Below are 27,520 nucleotides of genomic sequence, written 5' to 3'. Positions count from 1 at the left end.
CGCCTGCGAGACTGGAACGCAGCTTCGGAGCTGACGGGAGCCGGACTTTCGCTCTTCCTGGCGGCAAAACCTTGAGGAAATACTTTCTTTTCTAAATATTAAGAAATTTGAGGAGATGGGGCAGAACGACTAAGTCCCATTTTCCTGTGATCCTTTAGCCGGAAAACTGTCAAAATCTGTGGTAAAAAAAATTTTTTTCCCCCAGTAATTTCTGGAGATAGTTTCATCTTTCCATGGACTGGAGACAGTAAAAAAATGCATCCCAGTGTGGTTTGGCTCTTAAATTGGGCAGTTTTTCTTTTATGGGCTCCCTAGTTTACCTCTTTGAAGGTATTTTGAGCTTATTCCGGAGCAGGGGGGGATGGGTCTCTTCAAAGGGTTATCTTATGTTAAAACAAAATAGAAATCCTAGTGAATTGCTGTTGGAAAGTTTTCTCTGAGAAGAGGGAGAAAAGTTCATCCAAGAGGTGCTTAAAGCCTTTCAAACGTGGGCAAAAGTAGTGAGATGGAACAGGGCACTGAAACGTCATCGTATTACGATTATTTGGGTTCGTGATTCTCATTCTCTAGAGGGCTGAGAGGAAACCAGAAATAATTTGGGATTACACCTTTAGGATTTTCAGAAAGTCTTGTTATCTCCCCTGGAACGTTCAGGTCTGAGTGAGAAAAAGAAGGAATTCTAAGAGGAGACTTTAGTTTTAGCAGAATTTAGATCACTTTGTTTTACTCCTCTCAGAGGTTTAAAAATATATACAGCGTGTGGTTGACACACTAAATCCCCCCAGGTTTTAGGTGTCAGTGTGTTTCTGAAGAGCCCACAGGCTCCCACCCAAGTCCCAGGTTACACAGTGCTCAGAGAAACAGAAAAAAACCTAGGCCAGGTGTATATTTTACTATAATGAAAAATGCTACTGTGAGAAGTTAAAAACAATCTTATGGATTGAATAAATTTATATTCTTTCATTTGGTGAAATCCCATGCAGTCCTTTTAAAAATATATACTTGTAGAAATATATCTATTGGTATGGAAAGAAATTACAATTTTAATTACAACTGAAAAGGATTACAAAATAGTGTGAACAGTGATTTCCTCTGTTTTTGTAAAAAACATGGAAAACTCTAGAATGATGTAAGTCAAAGGGCTTGATTTTGTGCTAAAAACCAAATGAATTTAATTTTCTTCTTTTTGTTTTGCTGTATTTTGTAAAAATTTTTGACAGTGCGTATTACTTGTGTAATTTTATTTTTATTTTTTTTTTTACTTGTGTAATTTTAATGATTATTTTAAAATATCTACTAGCAAAGCACTATGTAGGGTATAGTTTTAAAGGAAATTCACAATATGCTTTTCACTAAGCACTAAATTTCTTGGCCACATTTTCAATTGTATAGCTGGTTTTAACTTGATGTAAATTGACATGTAACCTTTTAGATGAATAAGTAGCAATGTGATTTTTTAGCAATTTTGTGCCAAAAGGAGAAAATGCATTTTGGTCAGATATATTTGTAACTCTTTAATGAAATGTCTTAGTTGTTTCTTCAGAAATAAGGAGCCCTAGATTGGAGTTATAGTTATGCATGTATATTTACAAAAGACAGTGTTTTCTGAATAGGAAAAGGAATGACACAAAGTCACTGTGTGTGTGAAAAATACCATTTTTAAAAAAGAATTATTGTTTAGTGTAAGTGAATTACTAGTAACTTCAATAAAATTCTTTCTAGGAAATAAGTTATGTAGGTCCTTCCTAAGACTTGTCAGTTCAGTCAGTTCAATCGCTTAGTCGTGTCCAATCTTTGCAATGCCATGGACTGCAGCACACCAAGCTTCCTTGTCCATCACCAACTCCCAGAGCTTACTCAAACTCATGTCCATCGAGTCAGTGATGCTATCCAACCATCTCATCTTCTGTCGTCCCCTTCTCCTCCCACCTTCAGTCTTGCCCAGCATCAGGGTCTTTTCTAATGAGTCAGTTCTTCGCATCAGGTGGCCAAAGTATTGAAGTTTCATTATTAGCTGTTATTAAACAAAAGTGATACTGAGGGAAAATTATTCATTAATTTATTCTAGTCTTATTATTTTACAAAACTTTGATTTCACCACACATAGTGAATCATAATGAAACCATCTTAATCTGTTAGAGCTAGTCAGTTTTAAAAAGCTGCAAACTAAAGTCTATTTTTTTTATGGTTCCAACAAAAGAACATGTCAGTATTAAGTTTTTAAAAAATAGAAAAGTTTTAATTCTACATTAATACTTTGAATTTTTTAAGAATTAAAGTAAAAACAACATACTAATTGACAAATATTGAATGGATTGAAATTATAATTTTTTGTGTTAATTCTTTTGCTTTTTGAAAATGTCACATTTCTTTTCTTAGAATACATTTCATCTAAATACATACCTCATTTTCTACTAAAACTCTGTCTAAAATATCTGGCTAAGAGGGGAAAGATTTTTAAGTATTTCATATCATCTGGAATGAATAAATAGACTCTACTGGTTGGAATGCCATATACTGGACATCACATTAAAAGTTCTGTAAATATAGAGAGATAACTATTACCCATCAAAATATGAATCTTTCCATTTAAAGAAACAACATCACTTCATCAATATAATTTCCTTTTTCTTTGTCTCTTGTGCTTTTTTTTTCTAATCAGGATAAATTCATGAGATAAGGAAGAGGATGGCGTCTAGAGTAAATACCAGTTTCACTTTGATTCCTAACCAGAAATATAGACGTAGTAATCGTCGATCCAGCTATTTTTCTAACACCTTTGACTCAGATTCTCAGCCCTTATCAACGCTTGGAAATTTTAAAGCCTTGCCAGTGGAAATATTCCAAATAATTCTAAAATATTTGTCAGGTGAGGTTTGGCGACTCTAAGTAGGCAACATGGATAATGGAATATTTTATTTTCCCCAAGAAGTAGTTTGTCATCTTAGACCCCGCTAGAATATTAATGGTGTTCATTTCAGTTCAATTCAGTCTCTCAGTCAAGTCCGACTCTTTGCGACCCCATGGACTGCAGCACACCAGGCCTCCCTGTCTGTATTCACATTTAGTTTATTTTTTTAATTTCATCATTGTTAGGTAAGTGGTACTCAGAGAAAATATGATACTCAGACTCCTTAAAGCATGCTTCTAATTATAATGACATGGTAATTTGACTGTTACATCCCCAACTGTTTCTAATGCATTGAGAACTAGATTTCAAACAATTTTAAGATTTCACCCTTTTCCCCACTTTTATTATTTATTTTTAGTAGTATTATTAATAGTAGTGTTATTTAGTAGCATTGTTAATGAGCTAACCTGTAAGTTCATAGACTGCTAATAGTGATGTTCTTGTATTTAAGCCATTCACATATATGTATATATGTATATTTCTTTTGATAGTGAAGGATATCAGCATGCTAAGCATGGTGTCCAAAACAGTCAGCCAGCACATTATTAATTATATCTCAACCTCATCAGGAAGCAAAAGACTTTTACTACAGGATTTTCATGACCCTGAGCTGCCTGACAGAGAAGACATCACTATATTGGATCACTACAAATCTCTAGGTAATTTATGTAATAAAATAAGAATTGTAACAGGTAAAGAACCATACTTAATTAAGGGGGTTTTATTATGCAATTCTATAAGGCCTGTGGGAAATGGAATACTTCCTATTTCCATGACAGTTTTACTCTTCCAGTATGAGGACTTTCCCTTAACAGCAATCCTTTTGTTTATTGTTTAGTCGCTCAGTTGTGTCCAACTCTTTGCGACCCTGTGGACACCAGGGTTCCTGTCTTTCAGTATCTCCCGAAGTTTGCTCAAAGTCTTGTTGGTGATGCCATCCAACCATCTCATCCTCTGTCACCCTCTTCTCCTGCTGCCCTAAGTCTTTCCCAGCCTCAGGGTCTTTTCCAGTGAGTCAGCTCTTCGCACCAGGTGGCCAAAGGGTTGGAGCTGCAGCTTCAACATCAGTCCTTCCAATGAATATTTGGGTTGATTTCCTTTAGGATAGACTGGTTTGATCTCCTTGCTGTCCAAGGAACTCTTGGGAGTCTTCTCCAGCACCACAATTCCAAAGCATCATTTCTTTGGTGCTCAGGCTTCTTTATGGTCCGATCTCACATCCCTCCGTGACTACTGGAGAAACCATAGTTTTGACTATACAGACCTTTGTCAGTAAAGTGATATCTCTGCTTTTTAATACACTGTCTAGGTTTGTCATAACTTTTCTTCCAAGGAGCAAGTGTCTTTTAATTTCATGACTGCAGTCATCATCCAGTGATTTTGGAGCACAAGAAAAGAAAGTCTGTCACTGTTTCCACTTTTTCCCCATCTATTTGTCATGAAGTGATGGGACTGGATGCCGTGATCTTCATTTTTTGAATGTTGAGTTTTAAGTCAGCTTTTTCACTTTTCCTTTTTCATCTTGATCAAGAAACTTGATCAGTTCCTCTTCGCTTTCTGCCATTGGGGTGGTGTCATCTGCATATCTGAGATTATTGATATTTCTCCCAGTAGTCATGATTCCAGCATGGGGTTCATCCAGCCCAGCATTTCACATGATGCATATAAGTTAAATAAGCAAGGTGATAGTATACATCCTTGACGTACTCCTTTTCAAATTTTGAACCATTCCATTGTTTCATGCCCAGTTCTAACTGTTGCTTCTTTTCCTGCATACAGACTTCTCAGGAGATGGGTAAGGTGGTCTCGTATTCCCATCTCTTTCAGAATTTTCCACAGTTTGTTGTGATCCACACAGTCAAAGGCTGTAGTGCAGTCAATGAAGCAGAAGCAGATGTTTTCCTGGAATTCCCTTGTTTTCTCTGTCATCTAGCAAATGTTGACAATTTGATCTCTGGTGCCTCTGCCTTTTCTAAACCCAGATTGTACATCTAGATGTTCTCTGTTCACATACTGTTGAAGCCTAGCTTGAAGGATTTTGAGCATAACCATGCTAGCATGTGAAATGAGTGTGATTGTTAGGTAGCATTGCCCTTCTTTGGGACTGGAATAAACACTGACCTTTTCCAGTCCAGTGGCCGCTGCTGAGTTTCCAAATTTGCTGGCATACTGAGTGCAGAACTTTAACAGCATTATCTTTTAGGATTTGAAATAGCTCAACTGGAATTCCATCACCTCCCCTAGCTTTGTTTGTAATAATGCTTCCTAAGGCCCATTTGACTTCACACTTCAGGATGTCTGGCTCTAGGTGAGTGGTCACAACATTGTGGTCATCCGGGTCTTTAAGACCTTTTTTGTACAGTTCTTCTGTGTATGCTTGCCACCTCTTCTGAATCTCTTCTGCTTCTCTTAGGTCCATACCCTTTCTGTCCTTTATTGTGCCTTCTTTACATAAAATGTTCCCATGGTATCTCTAGTTTGCTTGAAGAGATCTCTAGTCTTTCCCATTCTATTGTTTTCCTCTATTTCCTCACATTGTTCATTTAAGAAGACTTTCTTATCTCTCCTTGCTATTCTTTGAAACTCTGTATTCAAATGGGTTTATCTTTCCTTTTCTCCTTTGCCTTTCACTGCTCTTCTTTTTTCAGCTATTTGTAAGGCCTCCTCAGACAACAGTCCCTTACATTACCTTTAAAGATGAGAATGCATTTTATTTTATTTTATTTTTTTTTTTTTTGAAAATAGTTTGTATTTCAGCAAACACATCAATTTATTTGCTTATTTGAAAGAAAGTGAAAGTGAAGTAGCTCAGTCGTGTCTGACTCTCTGCAACTCCGTAGATTGTAGCCTACCAGGCTCCTCCCTCCATGGGATTCTCCAGGCAGAATATTGGAGTGGGTTGCCATTTCCTTCTCCAGAGAATGCATTTTAAAATGTCCGTCCTTGTGACTTCATGTGGATACAGTGTCATTGAAGCTTATCATCTGGTGGCTTACCAGTTTAGGGAATTGATGTATTTCTGTCCTTTATTTTGTGTGGATATGATGAGTTTTATCTCTGTATTTCTTTTCCTTTTCAACCGTAATCTAGTTTTTAAAAATATAAAATAAATTTAAATATATTATTGTGGAAAATGATTATTCTGTTATCAGAAACAGTGGTTTCCTTTCTTAAGGATGCTATGCATTTACTAATAAATCATTATGCTATTATTAAATTAACTTTAGCAAAGGAAGTTGTGGACAGTTTCTTCCCTGGATTTGTAATCTTTTATATCTTTCATCCCATTCATTGATTTCATTCTTCCTGAGTGCTAACATAAAATTCTAATTTTGACTTGATGACACCAGTTTAATTATGAAGCTACCCGTAGTTAATCAAAACATGGCAATGAAACTGAATATCTGATGTTGAGAGTAAGTTAAGTGAATATTACCTTTTAGTAGCCCAAGGATGCCTAGTTTTCAAATAATGAAATAAGACGGCATAGACGTGAAATACATCAAACTGTATTTGATAAGTATACTTAATAAGACTAAATGAAAAGTGTGTGATCTTGTTATAATGTTATTGCTCTCAGTACTTATGATTAAGCTTGGTAAAGCTTGCAAAAGAATACATCAATTACTTTTTGCCACTTATTGTAAATATCTTTTTTCAAACATCATCAGTTGTGGAGGAAGTGGTACTTGGGAAAAGCTTATTCTTTAGTTTAATTAGAAAGAGTTTTTTCTCCCTGACCAGGCTCAATTGCATAAACAAACAAAAAACAAAAGCATTAAGACAATTTTGTGGATAATTCAGTTAAAAATATAGATATGAAAAAAAATATATAGATATGTGTTGATCTTTAAAGGTAGCTTTTAAACATGATTTTATTTGTGTAATGATTTCAACCTTCCATTTAAATTTGGTGCAGACAGCTAGCTTATGACTGATTCTTTAGATAAATGTTTGATGTACTTACCATTTCCTCACATAGCCATTCCTCTGTTCTTGTTTTCCGACATTAAAATAACATTTTCAGAATTCTTCATTCTGGGGTTTATACATTTTAATTTGCTGCTTCATACAAAACAGAGCAGATGGCCCATGTGAAAAGAACAGTACATCTGTTCTATTTTAGTGAGAAGAAATTAAAGAAGTTGGTCTCTAAAGAGTATAACAGAGCACCTGTGTTAAAAAATAAATAAGTCAACCGGCATTGGTTTTTATGGGAAATTGCAATCCTTAAAAATAGGCATTCTACATTTAAAAAGCAACAAGCATGCAATTAGAGTTTACAATTCCCCGGCTATGATATGCCTTGGGACTGGATGCCAGAACATGAAAGGAAAAGAACTCAGCTTGAAAACCAAACACTGAAAATGTCTTTTTATGTACAAAAATAAGAAGGGTTTATCTTTAAAATGCAATCCTGATAATGTGTTGCCCAAACATAGCAACTTCTAAAAATAAGTTCAATTCCCTTAGATTCTACAGAATTATATAAAGTTTATTATATTATGTAAAAAAGTAAATGCAGAGAAGATGAAGACTAAAGAAAGTCATGATATTCAGGTATGCGTTTTCTTAACCATATATCTTATTTTTAGTTTGAGGATATTTGCCCTTATAGGAATGTTAACAATATATTGCCATTTTAGGAGAACAGAACACTTAAAGTTAGAGAAAACAAATCATACACTTCCTGTCACTGTAGTTCAAGTTACATAGCTCACTGGGAAATTAAAGGCTTTTTAAAAAAATATGTAAACACAAAATTCTATACATTCTTAACATGCAAGCCCCGTAAAAGGATATCTTTAAAGAAAGAGATAAATATTTCATCCAAACTGGATACTTTCTGTGAGGGGAAAAAAGCCTTCTAATCTCTGAAATTTCAAGTACTTATGACTAAGTTTTTGTACAGTATTTGGAGAAAGGAATATAAAATATCTTCTCTCACTCATTCCATTAGCAATTCTTAAAATATTTTCCCTTGTGGACATGAGGTTAATTTTAAGAGATACCAGGGGAAAAAAAGAGATACTGAAATATGTTTTTTATGGAATAAAGACAGTAGAGTTTCCCAATTGTGTTTTGTATTTGGTTATTGTTGTCTTTTGGGGGGCTTGCCTTGTAGCTCGGTGGGTAAAGAATCTGCCTGCAATGCAAGGGACCGGGTTTGATGCCTGGGTCAGCAAGGTCCCTTGGAGAAGGAAATGGCAACCCACTCCAGTATTGTTACCTGGAGAATCCCATGGACAGAGGAGTCTGGCAGACTACAGTCCATGTAGTCCACCATTGTTATCTTTTTAAATTGAAATGCTTTCTTAAATCTATTCTATAGCACCAATTTCACAATTTTTTGTAAGATTTCATGTCATAGCCTCTTGGCTGAATACCAGAGTCATCCTTGGTAAACACCACATATTACAAGTATAGTGCACGCTTCCTCCCAAACTTCCCCTTAAAAACACTGATATCAGCTCACAGTCCACTACGGTACATCTCACTTTCAGGAAACATTATGCTGTGAGTTATAGATATTCTTTTTTTTTTTTTTTATAGATATTCTTAAGTTAATTATATTATTGTAATTTTTTTCATGTGTCTCTTTACTTTCTCAGGTCTACTATTTAAAAGATGTACATTGCTGCTACCCACAAAGGACAGACTAAAGTACATTCACAAGATACTTGCAGATGTAAGATCATACTTCTAAATTAGTTCACAATCTTGATTTCCAGTAAAGATGTTTTATTATTAATGTCTTATACTCATTTTAAATCTGTATTTATTTTCATGGAATTTCATGAGTTAATACTGAAAATTGATTGATGATAATTAATACTTTACCAAGTACTCAGATTATAAAACACCAAAATGTAGTATAGGAGTATTTTCACTCAAGTTTATTAGGTTTATCAAAGTAGTAAAAATATTTTTACCTTGTGGGAATTCTGAAGATGTTTTAAAGTGATGATGTAGATATTTTATTAAAATGAAAATAATTTCCACATGTTAACATTTTGCTGTTTAAATATTAAAAGCATTTTTAATATATAAAGTGACAATCCTTTTATGATAATTTATGACTTGGAAATGTGTATTAATGTGTTAGGGCATAATCTCTGTTAGACATTGAGTTTTATTATATAAGTCCAAATATATATCTACTATTGCTGATTCAATTTTACACTCAATAGTATGCAAACTGTTTCCACTGGCTTTTTTCATGTCAGTGTTGGCATTAACTTCAGCCTCTATGTTATTGCAGCAACTTCCAAGATGATCTTCCTGCCATACATTTCTTCACTCCCCAAGACATTCTATATGCTGAATCACTTTCATCAATTTAATTTTCTTGCTTAAAAATCTTTCAGTGGAAAAAAAAAAAAAATCTTTCAGTGGTTACTCAATTTCATCACAATAAGGTCCAAAGTCCATAGGTGGTATTTAGGTTCCCTTTGACAGTGCAAGCTTAATTGCTACTATCTTGAGCCTGACTAAGCTGCTCATATCTTTCTTTCCAGAGGAACCTTTTTTATTTTTACCTCTGTATAATTTTCCCTTTATTGTTTCCCTCACCAATACTATCTACTCATTATATTTGAATCCCACTTAAAGACATTAAAGACATTACTTGTTTTACATCATTCATAAGCTTTTTAAATCATTCTCAGAATGATCCTTTCCCTGATTTCATCATGTCTGATATGTTTATTTGGTCATTGTAGCATTTGTACATATTCTAACCTGAAATGTAAAAATAGCTTCAGGTGTGTATATTGTCCTAAATAAATTGTGAGCTCCTTGAGGCAGAGACTTTGTTTTATCCTTTTTTCATAATCCTCCACCTATGTAACATGATACTAATCAGTTATATATTGTTTTAGTTATTTTCAGTTAAGATCGAAAAAGGTCATTGCATATTTCCACTTAATTTGAATGTCAAATCATTGTACAGTTCCACTGAAAAGGAGGAATTAATAGTTGTTCTCTTTATAGGTTTCCTGTTTTAAATTCAATGGATGTGCATCTCCTTTGCAATGTGTAGGATTACTATGTTATGGCATATTTTTACAGGTACATTTTTTATTTACTGAAAAAAGAAAAGGAATTCTTTTTGAACTGTTAATAAGTATAGTATGTAATCTGTCTTTCTATAAAATAATAAAAGTGATAATAATCTAAAAAGAAAACAAAATAACATTGTAAAGGTTTGAGAATGTGTTAATATGTTTGCCACCTCAGGTTTTCTTCTTGGATTTCTCACTAGTAAGAAATGCTAACAATTATATGCTCTATACCAATGTCCTTGAAGTTTCCAGCCAATTGTAATGACTGGAAATATTGTGGGATACAGAGTGTGGATGTGTAATGAATTTTAAGTCTTGGGCTAGTTATTAAAGATGTGATTTTAGAAATCAACTGTATTTTAAAAATTGTGACTATGGGAAATGATAGATACAACTGATTTTATTATGGGGCTTCCCAAGTGGTGCATGTCATAAAGAACCTGCCTGCTGAAGCAGGAGACAAAAAAGACCCAGGTTCGATCCCTGAGTTGGGAAGTTCCCCTGGAGAAGGGCATGATAACCTGCTCCAGTATTCTTGTGTGGAGAATACCATGGATAGAGGCGCTTGGCAGACTACAGTCCATGGGGTTTCAGAGTCGGATATGGAGTGCAACACCTCAGGCTTCGTTGTCCTTCAGTATCTCCCAGAGTTTGCTCAAATTCATGTCCTTTAAGACAGTGATGCTATATAACCACCTCATCCTCTGCCGCCCCCTTCTTCTTTTGCTTTCTCTGCATCAGGATCTTTTCCAATGAATCGGCTCTTTGCATCAAGTAGCCAAAGTATTGGAGCTTCAGCATCAGTCCTTCTGATGACTATTCAGGGTTGATTTCCTTTAGGATCTATTGGTTTGATCTCCTTGAAGTCCAGTGGACTCTCAAGAGTCTTTGCCAGCACCACAATTGAAAGCATCAATTCTTTGACACTCAGCCTTCTTTATGGTCCAACTCTCACATCCGTACATGACTCCTAGAAAAACCATAGCTTTGACTATGTGGACCTTTGTCGGCAAAGTGATGTCGCTGCTTTTTCATATGCTGTCTAGGTTTGTCATAGTTTTACTTCCAAGGAGCAAGCATGTTTTAATTTCATGGTTGCAGTCACCATCCACAGTGACTTTGGAGCCCAAGAAAAGAAAATCTGTCACTGTTCCCACTTTTCCCCATCTATTTGCCATGAAGTAATGGAACTGGATGTCATGATCTTCTTTTTTCACAATATTGAGTTTCAAGTCAGCTTTTTCACTCTCCTCTTTCGCCCTCATCAAAAGGCTCTTTAGTTCCTCTTCACTTTCTGCCGTTAGAGTGGTATCATCTGCTTATTTGAGGATGTTGATATTTCTCCCAGCAATCTTGATTCCAGATTGAGATTTATCCAGCCTGGTATTTCACATGATGTACTCTGCATAGAAGTTAAATAAGCAAGATAACAACATACAGTCTTTATATATATATACAGGCTGTATATACAATATACAGTCATACTCCTTTCCCAGTGTTGAACCAGTCCATTGTTTCATGTCTGGTTCTAACTGTTGCTTCTTGACCTGCATGCAGTTTTCTCAGGAGATAGGTAAGGTGGTCTGGTATTCCCATTTCCTTCAGAATTTTCCACAGTTTGTTGTGATCCACACAGTCAAAGGCTCTAGTGCAGTCAATGAAGCAGAAGCAGATGTTTTCCTGGAATTCCCTTGTTTTCTCTATGATCCAGCAAATGTTGGCAATTTGGTCTCTGGTTCCTCTGCCTTTTCTAAACCCAGCGTGTATACCTGGAATTTCTTGGTTCACGTACTGCTGAAGCCTAGCTTGAAGGATTTTGAGCATAACCTTGCTAGCATGTGAAATGAGTACAATTGTTAGGTAGTTTGAACATTCTTTGGCATTGCCCTTCTTTGGGACTGGAATGGAAACTGACCTTTTCCAGTCCTGTGGCCACTGCTCAGTTTTCCAAAGTTGCTGGAATTTTGAATGCAGCACTTTAACAGCATCATCTTTTAGGATTTGAAATGGCTCAACTGGAATTCCATCACCTCCAGTAGCTTTGTAGTAATGCTTCCTAAGGCCCACTTGACTTCACACTTAAGGATGTCTGACTCTAGGTGAGTGACCACACCATCTGGTTATCTGAGTCATTTATACCTTTTTTGTATAGTTCTTTGTATTCTTGCCACCTTTTCTTAATCTCTTCTGCTTCTGTTAGGTCCTTTATTATCATTTCTGTCCTTTATTCCCATCCTTACATGAAATGTTCCTTGATATCCCCAATTTTCTTGAAGAGATTTCTAGTCCTTCCAGTTCTACTATTGTCCTTTATTACTTTGTACTGTTCACTTAAGACTTTCTTATCTCTCCTGGCTATTCTCTGGAATTCTGCATTCATTTGGGTATATCTTTCCCCTTGCCCCATGCCTTTCGCTTCTCTTCTTTTCTCAGCTATTTGTAAAGCCGCCTCAATCACTTTGCCTTCTTGCATTTCTTTTTCTTTGGGATGGTTTTGGTCACCACTTCCTGTTACAAACCTCCATCCATAGTTCTTCAGGAACTCTGTCTACCAGATCTAATCCCTTGAATCTATTCATCACCTCCACTGTATAGTCGTAAGGGATTGATTTAAATTCTACTGTAGTTTGAAACTAAGCCACAGTATGGTTGTGAGTCAGATATCTAAAGTTGTGTTTTAGGGTTTGGGCCTTACTTTGTTATTTTCCTCATAACTGTCAGAGGTCAGGATTCAATACCATTTAGTTCTCTGAAAAGAGACTCTCAATGCAACCACAAAGAAATTGGATTTTGGAGCATTTCTAGGTTTTGTTTAATATAAAATTTCCTATGAATTTTAACAGTCCCATACTGGATAAAAATTGCACATCACCCTGATTTTGTGCTGCAACAGTTGATGGTCATAAGGCAATAGTGACTTATGTTTTGATTTGATGGTTTGAATATCTGCAATGTTTCCTTTATTTTATCATTCTCAGACCTTAACAGCAGGTTGGGATGAACTCGAGTGCCATCGTGTTTATAATTTCTTATGTGAGCTGACTAATCTGTCCCGCAAGATGCAGACAGCTGTCTGCAGCAAACCAGGTAAAGAACTAAAATTCAGAGATAACATTATACAAAGATTAAAATAGAAAAAAATAGTATATTTCTAAAGTGTATTTTAAAATAAACTGCAGTGTTTACTTGTAGAAAGAGGACAAAGAGATGTAAGGGAATGATAAACACTAAATCAGACAGTGAGGCAGAAGTGGCCTGTAATTACAGAAAGAGACCAGCTCAGAGGGTCTTCAACCATATTAATAATATTTTATTCCTTAAACTGGTGGAGGATACAAAGGTGTTCATTATAATATTCTTTAAACCTTTATATATACCTGAAATATATTTTAAAAATTAAAAGAAATCTATAATTTAGCAATGTCACTCTGAGAAACTCCCACAGTGTGCACAAGGAGACGTGTATAAGAATGAGCATTACAGGGAAGACTGCCAACAACCTAATGCCTGTTGTCAAGAGAATGGATAAATGAATTGTGGCATATTTATACAATTAAAAACCATTAATAGTTAAAATGAGTTAACTAGAGCCATGTGTATTTTTAATATGGATAAATCTCAAAATATAATTTGAGAGAAAAGGCTACCAAACAATACTTTTAATGATACCATTTATATACATATTAAAAACATGTAAAATAATTCTATATATTCTTTATGGTTATATACATATGTAAAAAAATATAAGAACATAGTTGGGAGGTATGATAGTTAATTTTGTGTGTCAGCTTTGGTAGTCCATGGTACCCAGATATTTAATCAAACAGTATTCTAGATGTTTGAATTTGTTCTTTAGATAAGATTGACATTTAACTTGCAGACTTTGAGTAAAGCAGATTGCCCTCCATAATGTGGGCGGGCCTCATCCAATCACTTGAAGGCTTTAACAGAAAATTACCCTTCTCCCCAAACAAGAAAGAATTCTGCCAGCAGACTGTCTTTGGACTTGAATTAGAAGTCCCCCAGCCTTATTGGAGCCTGCCAACCTACCCTGTAGATTATGGGCTTGCCAAGCTTCAGTGATCTGCATAAGCAAGACAAATCCTATGTATATATACACATCCAGCTACTTTTGTTTCTCTAGAAAGCACTGATTAATACAACAGGAACAAAACCCAATTCAAGATGGTGATTATCTCTAGGGAAGAAGGGAATAGGGACTGATAAACAAAAAGTTTTAACTGTATGAATAATGTTTTATTTTTTTTTAATTCTGAAACAAATATAACTAAGATTTGACAAAACTAGATAATCAGTATACAATGTTTGTTATAGTATCTCTGTTTTTCTGTCAGCTTGAAATATTTCATTATGAGACAAATCATGGCAGAATTTTTTAAGGCAGATATAGAAGCCCAGTGAAACAATAGCAAAATTAATTTATCATGTCCTTCTCTTTTTTTTTTTTCTTTTTTTTTTTTATCATGTCCTTCTCTTGATCAGAAAGTTTTATTAGTTCCCTGATATCTTCCCTGGTAGTTCAGCAGGTAAAGAATCTGCTTGCAGTGCAGGAGACTTCGGTTTGATTCCTGGGTCAGGAAGATCCCCTGGAGAAGGGATAGCTACTTCTCCAGTAGTAGGAATACTATCCACTCCAGTATTCTTGGGTTTCCCTGGTGGCTCAGTTGGTAAAGAATCCTCCTGCAATGCGGGAGACCTGGGTTTAATCCCTGGGTTGGGAAGATCCCTTGGAGGAGGGCATGGCAACCCACTCCAGTATTCTTACCTGGAGAGTTCCCATGGACAGAGGAGCCTGGTGGGCTGCAGTCCAAGGGGTTGCAGAGAGTCGGACACGACTGAGGGACTCAGCACACTAAGCAAGTGATACCTTCAAAATAAAGTGCAAGCCACACTGCCCTTCACATATGAACCCCAGCCTGCCTCTCCAGACTTCCTGCCTACTGCTCTCCACATCAGTTTGACACAGGATATTGCTCTGTGTCACAGACTTCTCTTACACATTTCTACCTCATGCCTTTCATTCTCTCTGTTTCCTGAAATGCCATGTCTCCTTTTCCTCCTTTAAGACCCAGTTTACTTGATCTTTCCTGATCTACCTAGACCTGCAATAATCTCTTTCCTCTGAACTTCTGTGCTACTTGACTTAACACATCAAGAAATACTTATTTACACATGGCCTTGGTGTGAGGGCTTCCCTGGCGGCTCAGGGGTTAAAGCGTCTGCCAGCAATGCGGTAGACCTGGGTTCGATCCCTGGGTCGGGAAGATCCCCTGGAGAAGGAAATGGCAACCCACTCCAGTATTCTTGCTTGGAGAATCCCATGGAGGGAGGAGCCTGGTAGGCTACAGTCCACGGGGTCCCAAAGAGTTGGACACAACTGAGTGATTTCACTTTCGCTCTTTTGTTTTTGGTGTGTTGGTAGAGTTTCCATTTACACTTATGTACAAGTAAGTAGATCATAAGTAGTATAGGAATATAAAATGTAAAATGGTGTCACCACCATGAAAAACAGTTTGGTCATTCCTCAAAAAACTAGATGTAGAGTTACATATGACCCAGTAATTACACTCCTAGGCACCTAACTAAGGAAATTGAGAGCAGGAACTTGAACAAATATTTGTACACCAGAATTCACTGAAACATTATTTTCAATGGCCAAAACCAGGAAACAATCCAAGTGTTCATCAATAGATGAATGGATAGACAAAATGTGGCATATATATATAGTGGAATATTATTCAGTCATAAAAAGGAGTGAAGTTTCTGACCGCACCATGTGGCTTGCAGGATCTTAGTTTCTTTACTAGAGATCGAACCTGGGCCCCAGCAGTGCACAGAATCCTAGCCATTGGACCACCAGGGAATTCACAGGAGTGAAGTTTTGATATAGGCCACAACATGGATGACTTTTGAAAACATATGCTAAGTGAAGTAAGTCAGACACAAAAGGACAAATATTGTATGGTTCCACTTCTGTGAGGCACCTAGAACAGGCAAATTCATAAAAACAGAAAGTAGATTAGAGGTTACCAGGAACTGGGGGGAGAGGGGGCTGGAGAGTGATTGCTTAATGGTCACAAAGTTTCTGTTTGAGGTGAAAAAAAGTTCTAGATAGGGTAAGAGTGATAACAGTTGAACAACATGATTCTAATTGATGCCACTGAATTTCTTACTTTAAAAATGGTTAAAATAGCAAATTTTAGATAATATGTATTTTACCACAATTTAAGAAAATAAGGTAATATATCAAAAACTGTTGAATTATATACATTAAATTAAATTATGTACATTAAAGTTATATGGTATGTAAATTATGTATATTCCAATAAAGTTGTTTTTAGAAATACATGAGATACCATTTTATACCCACTTGGATGGCTAGAACCAAAACATCAGATAGCAATTGTTGGTGAGTATGTGGGGCAATTGGAGCCCTCATACACTGCTGGCCAGAATGCAAAATGATACAACCATTTTGGAAAACAACCTGGCAGTTCTTCAAATGATTAAATATAGAGTTACCATATGACCAAGCAATCTTATTCCTAGGTATATCCTCCAGAGAAACATATTCATACAGAAGCTTGTAAATGAATGTTAATAGCAACATTATTCATAATAGCCAAAAGGTAGAGACAACCATCAATGGGTGAATAAATAAAATGTGGCATATCTATACAATGCAATGTTATTTGGCTGTAAGAAAGCATGAAGTATTGATTCATGCTATAACATGGATGAACCTTGAAAACATGCTTTGGAAAGAAGCCAGTCACAAAAGACCATCTACTATATAACTTCATATCAAAGTTCAGCATAGGAAATCCATAGAGACAGAAAGTAATGGTTAGTGCTGTGGGTGATAAAGGACAGAGGGATGGGAGAGGTATAGTTAAAAGAGCAGGGCTTCTTTTTGAGGTAATGACAATGTTCTAAAATTAACTTGGTGATAGCTGCATATATCTATGAATATACTGAAAAAAAGTTGAATTATATGTCCTTTAAATTGGTACGTTTTATGGTATGTAAATTGTATCCCAGTAAAGTTGTTTTAAAAAGTAGTTCCTTGATAATCTAAAATTTTTACAGAGTAAATGAAGTAACACTCTCAATACAAAGCATATTAATGATGTATGTCTTTGATCTATCCAATTATGCACATCAATCTAAGAAGAATGCTTTACAATTCTTTTGTCTTCATAGGAAGTGCCCGAAAACTGGAGTTAAGGATCAGACTATTCTGTAGGAACGTACTGCTTGATCACTGGATCCATCGAAGTGATTCTGCATTTTGGTTGACATGTATATTGAAACCGTGGCCAATGGTGAATCAGGCAAGATTACTGTATATCATCTTTGGGCCTATATCTCCTCAAGATGGTGAGCATCTATTTCTTAGGGATGTATGTTACAAAGCTGGTTAATTACTTTTACTTTAGGAAACATCATTTTGTACCTGCTTAGTTTCATCATTTTTTTTTTATATCATTAGTTATTATAAAAGAGAACCATGGAAATTATTTACATGGTGAAAGATTTCAGAACTTCAGTGAAATGGGCAGCTTCACATGATGCCATTTCAATTTCAGTCAACATATTTCCCAAGAATGTCACCACTCTAAGAAATAGTTCTTGTTGTCTGGAACTACTTTGGTGCCTCCATATTCTGGGAGAACTTTTTTTTTTAGTTCTACCAGTTTATTGCTGCCAACCCATCTCCCTCCACCCTCGTGCACACATGCTCATTTAACCGTCATGTAACCCCAACGAACTGCAGCCCACCAGGCTCCTCTGTCCGTGGACTTTTCTAGGCAAGAATACTGGAGTGGGTTGCCACTTCCTTCTCCAGTGGGAGAACTTTTTATCTCCAACTTTCTTGCTAACTGGTTGAATCTGTCCACCATTTCCTTTAGAGCCGAATCCAACAGCTAACACCATTGCTTGCAATACTTTTCCTTGTGGTTTTTCTGGAAGCATAATGCCTCCTTTGGTTACAGTTTCAGCTGCACTTCTTTCAACTAATACATGACTCCAGCTGCCACAGTTCATACTCTGCTCTCACGCTGCAGCCACAAGGAGAGACCTCTCATCATTCTTAATAACTAAAGTGGATACAACTGTATACTACATTACACGACATTTGCTTGGATGAATATATTTCTTTTGTTCACACGGCATTATGTCAGGACTTAACCAGTTTAAAGTGTGTTGCGTAGCAGCAGGAAGCCAATTTGCAAATTTTGTTTGTGTGTATAATTCAGAAAAAGTATTGGTCATAGGTAAACAATAAAAAATTGACTGGATTACTCAGTTTTGATATGAGTGTCTGGAAGATTCTGAAATATAGCATGCTCTCTTTTTGGAAGGTTATCACTAGGTTTTATTTCATTTTAGTAAGATTTTATCAATTGTTTATTTTAATTTCTGTTATGGGATAACATTATCTTTGAACCATAAACAGTGTTTTGCTTGGTGAAACTACCTTTTCTTTACTTCATTTAGCTATTGTTGCTGTGCTTCATTGCATCAGTCAGAAACATTAAAATTTATACTGTTATCAGAATTGACCTTTCATTATGAAAGTAGCATGTATAAGTAATGGATTTCATTATGCAATCCAATTTCCTTTTTAAATAATCCATGTAATCTTTATCAGAGAAGCAACTATTCTGTCATAGCCTAGTTTTTGTTTCAATTATCATTCAGGACAGGTGATTTGGCAGAAAATGATAGAAGAACCTACAGATGAATCCTGTCTGAAAGGTTTGGCTGATGCCATTAAATTACTGTATGACACAGGCACCAAAGAATGGACAGCAGATGATGTTATCAGTCTTGTAGATGAACTATCAGGTAAAAAAAAATATTTACCACATAGAGTAATAGAAATGTATTATTAGAATACAGTTATAAAATTGTAAGGACATAAAGCAATTAAAAAAATTTTTTTTTAAGTTATACATACAGCTCTAGAGGAAACAAATGGCTTATCATCAGAAATCACTTTTTGATTTTTAAAGAGAATGCATATAATCAATTTACTTTCCTTCGGTTTTCCTTGTCAATTTTATAGATATTATTCATTGTTATTATTATTTGAAAGTTTCATTATTTTATTAGCTTAGTTATTCCCATTTTGTAAATTCTCAGAAACACCTCCTAATGCTGAACAAGAGGAAAGCCCTTTCCAGTTGGTTCAGGAGATATGAAACAATGTTTCCCATTCCTGCATAATCCTTTAGGCTCTGAAATTCTCAAGATTTCTTTCCTTTCCCAGGATTAGACCACTTTGTCTGTTGACCTTTGTGGGAGAAATGCTTTGACTATATTACTAGTACATTTGTGAGAGTCACTGTGACTTGGCAATAAGCTCTTTTGCCCGGTAAAGGCTGTAACTGGAAAACTAAAGCATTTTCTCCAAGATTCTCCTTTGACACTAATTGTGTTTCCAATAAAGTGATATAATATTACATGTATTTAATGATCTTTACTATAGCTATTATGTAGTATCTCATTAAATACTGTTTTTCCTTTAATAAAAGTGGTTCCTCGTGAGTGGCTTCTAGAGAATAATGCACGTCTCCTAATCCTAAGTGGGAACAACATCTGTTTCACTTTCATGGCTAGTAAAGCTGTGAATGGACGCACCATTGAGCTGGCGAGGCTGATCGTCTTTTTGGCTTTGGTAAGTAAAAAATAAGTTTTTTCTAACAAGTTGTTTAACATTATAGCTGACCTACCAAGAAGCTGCCATGAAGGAACTGAAATATGTACAAAACATTTTGAAAGAATACGTATTTAAGTATATTTTTATATATACTTAAAAATTTTAAATTTATATAACAAACTATTATATTTTGGAGACATTCCTTATATTAACCTCTCCCCGCATTGTATCTGAATTGTCATTATACAGCTCTGCCCAGTTATATTCTTTTCTCCCCTTAGATTCCATTAAAAAAAAAATAAAGCACCCTATATAATTTGCTCCAGGATATTTCCTGGGCATCAGGGAGGGAATGTGGAAGTGAGTGGTGGTAGAAGTGAAACAAGATTTGTAATTGCTGAAGCTGGAGAATGGATACTAAGGGTTTATAATACTATTCTCTTTACTTTTATATAGTTAAAATGTTTTTTAAAATAAAACATTTAAAAATATATTTAATGTCCATTCATTTAACACAAATTGAGTGTTTACTATGGGCCATACACTGTGTAAGATTTTAGGACTATGGAAATTAGTAGAACAGATCCCTGACCAAAGCTGCTTACAGTCTTTTAAGAGATACCAAAGTATGCATAAACGAATTCAGTGTGGGAATTCCTGGCAGTCCAGTAGGTAGCACGCAGCACTGTCACTGCCGCGGCCTGGGTTCAGTCCCTGGTCAGGGAACTAGATCCCACATGCCACAACTAAGAGTTTGCATGCCGCAACTAAAGATCCCACATGCCGCAACAAAGCTCTGGCACAACTAAATAAGTAAATAAGTATTTTTTAAAAGATGTGAAAATGTGAAGAAAGCTACCAAATTAACTGTATTCCCAATGTAAATATTTATTTTAATAAGCAGATGTCCTAAAAAAAAAGAGAATTGGAATTGCATGGCTATCTCAGGGAACTATAAGCAGTTCAGTATTATTTCTGAAGGGAAAAATGTGCAGAAGAGGAGGAGGTGGTGAGTTTAGATAAGAAGGGAGAGGCCAGGTAAGGAGGGACCTTGTAGACCAGTCTGTGGAGCTTGAACCACGGTAGCCACTTTGCTGACAAATTTTAGGAAACAGGGAGATACTATCCATTTTACTTTTTGGAAGGTGACTTTGGCCTCACTCTAGCAAAAGGAATGGAGGGGAAGCCATTAGGGGTGGAGAAGCGTTCTCTGGTTAACATCTCAACTCTGATCATTAATTTTCTCTAAATCACCTCAGATTTGTCTTCTATACTTTGGCCACCTCATGTGAATAGTTGACTCATTGGAAAAGACCCTGATGCTGGGAGGGATTGGGGGCAGGAGGAGAAGGGGGTGACAGAGGATGAGATGGCTGGATGGCATCACTGACTCAATGGACATGAGTTTGAGTAAACTCCAGGAGTTGGTGATGGACAGGGAGGTCTGGTGTGCTGCGATTCATGGGGTCGCAAAGAGTCGGACACGACTGAGCGACTGAACTGAACTGAACTATCTTCATTTACCACTGGTGATCTTAAGCTACTATCTTTGTGGGGTAATTGTCTCCCTAAATAGGGAAACTCTTTGAAATCCAGAACTATGTCACTTACTTCTTTCACAATGTCTTGTATAGTGATTTATACATAATAAGTGGTCAATAAATCTTTCCTGTCAGATTAACATTATTTGGTTATATTACTGTATAGTTTATTTTCATGCTGTATGTTATTTGGCTACTTGGACAATTTGCCATTTAGAATGTTGGTAAATCAACCTTTTTCCTTTCAGTCAGTTTTAGCTAAAAACATGTAATCCTCATTTTATTTATTTTTTAAATAAGAGAGAAATATTCCTTATAGCTCTCAAGATAGAAAGTTAATATTATCATAGAGTTCTCTTGCCTATTGAAATTGCCTGTTTGTCTGTCACCCTCATTGGATCCCTTGAATATAGAGGCCTTGTGTTTATGGCTTGCCATAGTAGCCCCAGCTGTTAGCATGTGCTCAATAAATATTTACTGAATGAATGAATAAATGAGCAGGAGCCTTTGTTTTCATATGTTTAGTAATTGGTGTTTGTTTGGCCGTGTGGCATGTGGGATCTTAGTTCCCAGCCAGGGATAGAACTCATACCCCCCATAGTGGAAGCACAGAGTCTTAACCACTGGACCACCAGGGAATTCCCAGTAATTGTTTGCAATATTATTTTTTTACATTAATAGTATCCTATAATAATCTTGAGCCAGGCTTTTATTTACTTCATGCTTTTTTCCCCACAAAATTTATACCATTTGAAAGCAAAGGAGTATTAGATATAAGAGCATTTGCCATTTATAGACTCAACATATTATGTTATTAAATTATGTTAAACTTATAAACAGTAATTGTTAATACAATTTTCAAATTCTATAACTTTCTTCACATGAAAATTTACCACAATGCTTTGTATGTCTAAACCAGGTGTGTGAGAAAGAACTATATTGCATGGATTGGGCAGTTAAAATGATGCAAAGAGTCTGTAAAGTCTTTAGCACTCCAGTGGAAAGAAATAACTTCCTGCAGAGTGTGGCAAATGCATTTGCATGTGCTATAATGGAAATGCTACAGTCAGTTATGTCTGGTGAGTATACACATGAATGGTGCACAAGTGTGAGTAAAATGCATGCTAGTCTTCCCTCAAGACAAATATAATTCTGTGTAGACTTTTATTCCTAAGCAAAGAATGGAAAAATCAGTCATTGTTAGTTTTTTCATGAGATATATTTAGTTTCTAGTATTGTCACTTTTATTTTTTTATTTTTATTTTTTTTAGTAGTATTGTCACTTTTAAAATCTGGTATTGGTTTTAATGGAAAACATAAAATTGAAGAGTCTGCTCTGAAAGGAACCAATATAATTCTGCACAGCAAAAAATCTTAACCTGCTTACTTGACCAACTATTATAACCATCATAATAATATCTTTTATTTGTATAGTTTGCACATTATATTATTTCACAGTTTTATTAGGTGGCAAATATGATAATTAACCCTAATTTGCCAAGGAGAAAACTCAGGCTTAGAGAAATTACCTGACTTGCCCAAGGTCATGAAGTTAGAAGCAATAAAGTATGGACCAGCATATTTTTTTTCTGATTTCTAATTCAGTGCTCTTAATATAATTCCATGATTTCAGTTGTTAACATCTAACTTAATGAAAATCACTAACTAATCTTCTGTTACAACAGTGTTAGGGATAATGTGTATGTTTTGAATAAATCATATATTTAGAAACTTAACTGTCATTTTCTTTTCTCTATGTCTGTTCCTGTGTATGGCATAGAAGATGGTGATGACGACGACAGAAGCTTTATGAATTTGTTCCATCTTGTGCAGGCTCAGGCTAGCTTCCATAAAGAGGTCCTGTATTTGACCATGAATGTTCTCTCTTCCTAAATACTCAGAAATCTTTGCATTTAGAAAATACCTCACTGAACTAATGATCAGAAGAGTGTTACTTTTCCACACTCAAAGAATAGCATCCATGGGACTTTTTATCACCTAAGTAACCTAAGAATTTAAAAGCTGCATAAAACTCTAGAAGCAACTGCTTAAATCATTACTAATATAAAAATTACAGGCAAACCCAAGAATGTATTGAGATTTCTGTAGAAAACAAGCTGTGCCTCTCAAACTAAATGGAACATTAGTGTTAAAAAATCCAGGGCCAGCTAACCCATATGTGTGGATCCTCAAAGCAAGAGAAAATTCTGTTACATAATTAGAGCAGACCCAAATAGTGTGTCTGTGTTCACTTTGCTTAGATTGTATAGACATAGCATAGAATGTTTTGTGAAGATTTACAGTATGATGTTTTGGGTTGTGCAGATATAAATCATATTTTTTTTTACCACCTTTTTGCATATGATTACAGAGAACATTGTGTTTGGTTCATGTTTTTTTTGTTGTTGTTTTTTCTTTTTTTTTTTAGTTCTCCCACTTTGTTGCTACCAACCCATCTCCCTCCACCCTCGTGCACACATGCTCAGTCATGTAACCCCATGGACTTCAGCCCGCCAGGCTCCTCTGTCCATGGACTTTTCCAGGCAAGAATACTGGAGTGGGTTGCCATTTCCTTCTCCATTGGTTCATGTTTTTATGGATCAAAAACCAAAGGAAGTATGTTTTTGTGTATATACAGATCCATACATATATGTGTATATATACATGTGTGTGTGTGTGTGTGTGTGTATATACACATATGCCACATACACACACACACATGCACAAACACACATATATGTCCTTCTTTAAGACAAATAATCTAAAAAAGCGTATAAATAGAGGAAGGTATATATTATCTTAACACAATCAAATCATCTTTTATTCTTTCCTGGGGATTTGAGTGAAATGTTGCAAGTAAGGAAAAATATAAAATGAGAGAAAGTAGCTATTCTGCTCCTAAAGCTTTTCTCCTTATTTTAAATAATAGGACTTGAAACTGGAAGCATGAATGGTTCCAGCAATCCATGAGAGAGTGAGGTTTATCTTCACTCAAGTAAATGGATTCCAAGAAGCTCCAGGACTATTTCAGTTTGACTAGTATCTGCAACCATCACTCTTACTATTAAAATAGAAAAAATAGTGCCCATTGAGCTGAAATAATGCTGGAGCCCTCCTGGATCTCCCATTTTCTTCTCCTTGGGTTTGATCACTTTACTCCTGCTGAAGATACACCCTTTCCCACTGGACTTCTCAGAGACTGACTTTCTTTTCCTGAGCCCTTGATGTTTTAAATCATCTCTGGAGCTGATGAAGGAGAGCAAAACTAGAAGATATGGAAATTACCCACAGAATTGGGATAGAAATTGTGGGAAATTCTCCAGTTCGACAAGAGGGTTAAGAGATTTAATAGGGTTGAGAATGAGTGAAAATTGTGGAGAAAATACGAATTGTAACAAGATTTTACTACACTTTAATAGCAAAAAGACTTACCTTTATTTTGAGGGGTCAGAAATTAACTGCCTTTCTTTGATGGATTGTCCAGCTAATTCCATCAGTAGCAAGAATTTTTTTCTCCAGAGTCTAGTATTTGTATATTTATGCACAAAGTTTTTTCTTTTATCCTGATTTCATTTTCTTCTCTTCAATTTAAGGATTCACCCACAACTAAATTATAAGGATTAAAAATTGTCAGATACCAGAATACAAAAGTAACACTTTAATTAGCTTTTTTTCCCCGTTCCCTCACTCTTTTTTCCATACGTGCTTTGGAAAGCCTAATCCATTTCTTAATCAAAACACTGGTGATTCCAAATTGAGAATATTAGATTATATGGGGGGGGAAAAGAAAAAATATTTTAAGTAGAAATTTTCATATTAAAAAATATATTTTAAAAATTTTCATATAAATAGTGAATATTTTAAATATTTTCCTAGATGGATGTTAAGTTCATTGCCTTAGAAAAAGAAATTTAACATTGTGAAATTGCTTTGATTTCTTGAATTATCTAAGTCTCTACACCAGTTATTTTCAGCATGTTTACAAAAGAATAGTGGTTTAATTTAAAACATTTTTTTAATCTGGACTGTGAATTGCGTTATACACTTCATCTGACATGATTGCTGTAGCAAATTTTTTTTAGCTCACATTATTTTGTTATTCTTAATAATTGTGAGATTATTATCTCATCTTCCCCAGAAATTTGGAACATAAGAAAATCTGATTCATTCTTTGGGTACAGTAAATAAATGATATCATCTTGTTACCAATAAAAAGTAAACTGATAGATTCTTCATTTGATTATTAATAGATAAAGATAATCTTTGAGACCAAAATTACAGTTTCCTCAACTTGGCAATTTTCTTTTGCTGAATATATTTGTCATCAGGAATGAAATGTGATATCAAATTTTAAAGTGGGAAATTCACTTTTAAAAGTGTATATTATTATTGATAGTATTGATGTTTAAGTGATGGTAGAGGCAGTCATATCACCACAAAAAGGGAGCATTCGCAAATGAATAGTCTAAAAACAGTTGGCGACTGTCCACTTCTAACCCACTCTAGAATAGTCATGATAAAATAATGATGTAAATTGTCAACAGGTCAGATAATTTATCCTGTACCTCTTTCTAAACTAGGAGATTAACCTGGATTTCTAGCTTTTTTCCTCTTTTGATAATGATTTCCCCAGTCTCTTTTGAGCTTGATTTATAGGATGGTTTTTATTTCCACTAGAAGACAAACTCAACAACACATCATCATATTTATCTTTACTGTTGTTTCTAAACACACACATCACACCACAATAGCACTAATAACAATCTAATGACACTCATTTTCTTAGAAACTAAAGTTTATATCTTGTGAGAAATACTCTGCACCTTATGAAACTATAGAACTTCTATCATTAATGCTTTTTTAGATAATTCCTTCTCATGCTGTGCTGACCCCTCAACTTTATCATCTTCACAATAGTACATACTGTACTTGGGAAGCCATTCAGGAAGCTCAAGCAATTGTTTTATCAGGTAGCTCTCCATAACATGAACAATTGGCACCTGATTTCACACTTTATCCATCCCTTCATGGCTTAGTTGGTGCTTCCAGTTCTTCTATTTATAACAAAATATTTTATTGCCAGGATAGTTATTCAGCTTTGGAGATTAGAGCAAGCATGAGGTGCCCAGTAAAAGGTGTAACTGGAAAAACCACATTATGTCAATAAAAAGCAAACATGAGCCCCTTTGTGTGATGATTACTCAAGAGTTAATAGCTTAAGTGAATAATACTCAATTATATGATTACAGATTTGCATGTCAATATTGTAAAGGATAAAAACACAATGCTCCCACAAAAACTTCTTTCATTATTGGATACCATACTAGCAATATGACTCCTTTACCAATTCTACTAGCAGGTAGCTCTGAAACCTGTAAGAAATCAGGTGATAGACATATGCTCCTTAGCTTATTGAGACATCACTAACATAGGAAAGATGACCCGAAAGACAGCTGTATTGGACAGTCTTTTCTAGGTTAAAAAAAAAATGCCAAAGGACTAAGAACACATTTTTTTCATCAAGAAAGTAAATACAATTCCAGAAAATTCCTCAAGTAACTAAACTTTAAAAAAAAAACTTAGTTTATCCCTTGAAAATTTTTTAAATTTAAAAAGATTAATAATTGTAGATTTTCTAAGATCACTGCTTTCTTAACGGTGCACAAAACTGAAAAATATTCATCTTTAAAGTATTGTATTTATGGTGAACTGTCTTTGATACATATTTGCTAAATTTTATTTAATTTGTTATTTATTAATGTTAATAAAATACAATTAGAAACATTTCTAACTTGTTCAGAGTTTGTCTTTATGCAAACCACTGAGCATGTAATGCCTTTAAAATTTTTTTTCTATTTTAAAAATTAAATTAAGTTGATGTATAACATATAAATTACAGGTGTACAATATAATGATTCACAAATTTTAAAGATTATACTCCACTTATAGTTATTATAAAATATTTGTTTTGTAGTTTCTTTAAATTATTTCATGTGGAAGAACTTGTTTTTATTTAAGCTGTTAATTATAGCTCTACCATGATCAAAAAACTAAACATCTTAATACAAAATAATGCTTCAATTAGCTATGTACTATATACTTATTTATGTGTTTTATGCTCAATATTTTAGTGTATAAATTCATTTACTAGCAACAACTCTTAAATTGAATAATAAATCTATAAGCAGAACAGTATTCTATACTATTTGCTGTTTAATTCACTCCCAAGCAATTGATATTCCAATTACTGCTAAAATACTACAATTGTAGTTGTCATAGTTCAATACTAGTTTCAAGCAACAAAATATGTGATTAT

The 27,520-nt window shown here is 35.0% G+C and overlaps 1 protein-coding gene across 2 annotated transcripts; it reads left to right on the top strand.

Annotated features, from left to right (window-relative positions):
* Positions 1–23,668, top strand: FBXO47 (F-box protein 47). 2 transcript variants are annotated; one of them, XM_043904378.1, is made up of 11 exons: positions 1–181; positions 2,663–2,869; positions 3,403–3,570; positions 8,524–8,600; positions 9,905–9,982; positions 12,954–13,062; positions 17,200–17,376; positions 18,703–18,849; positions 19,539–19,681; positions 22,124–22,283; positions 22,985–23,668. In XM_043904378.1, the coding sequence occupies exons 2-11, from the start codon at positions 2,689–2,691 to the stop codon at positions 23,095–23,097; spliced, it is 1,353 nt and encodes a 450-aa protein (XP_043760313.1). In that variant the 5' UTR covers positions 1–181; positions 2,663–2,688; the 3' UTR covers positions 23,098–23,668. The 2 variants fall into 2 exon arrangements, with proteins under 2 accessions (XP_043760313.1, XP_043760314.1); XM_043904379.1 differs by lacking the exon at positions 2,663–2,869.
* The last annotated feature ends 3,852 nt before the right edge of the window (positions 23,669–27,520 follow it).

Source organism: Cervus elaphus, chromosome 5 (genome assembly GCF_910594005.1).
Source record: "Cervus elaphus chromosome 5, mCerEla1.1, whole genome shotgun sequence".
NCBI lineage: Eukaryota > Metazoa > Chordata > Mammalia > Artiodactyla > Cervidae > Cervus > Cervus elaphus.
Note: the sequence above shows the minus strand (reverse complement) of the source record. Positions and strands in the feature narration are given on the sequence as shown.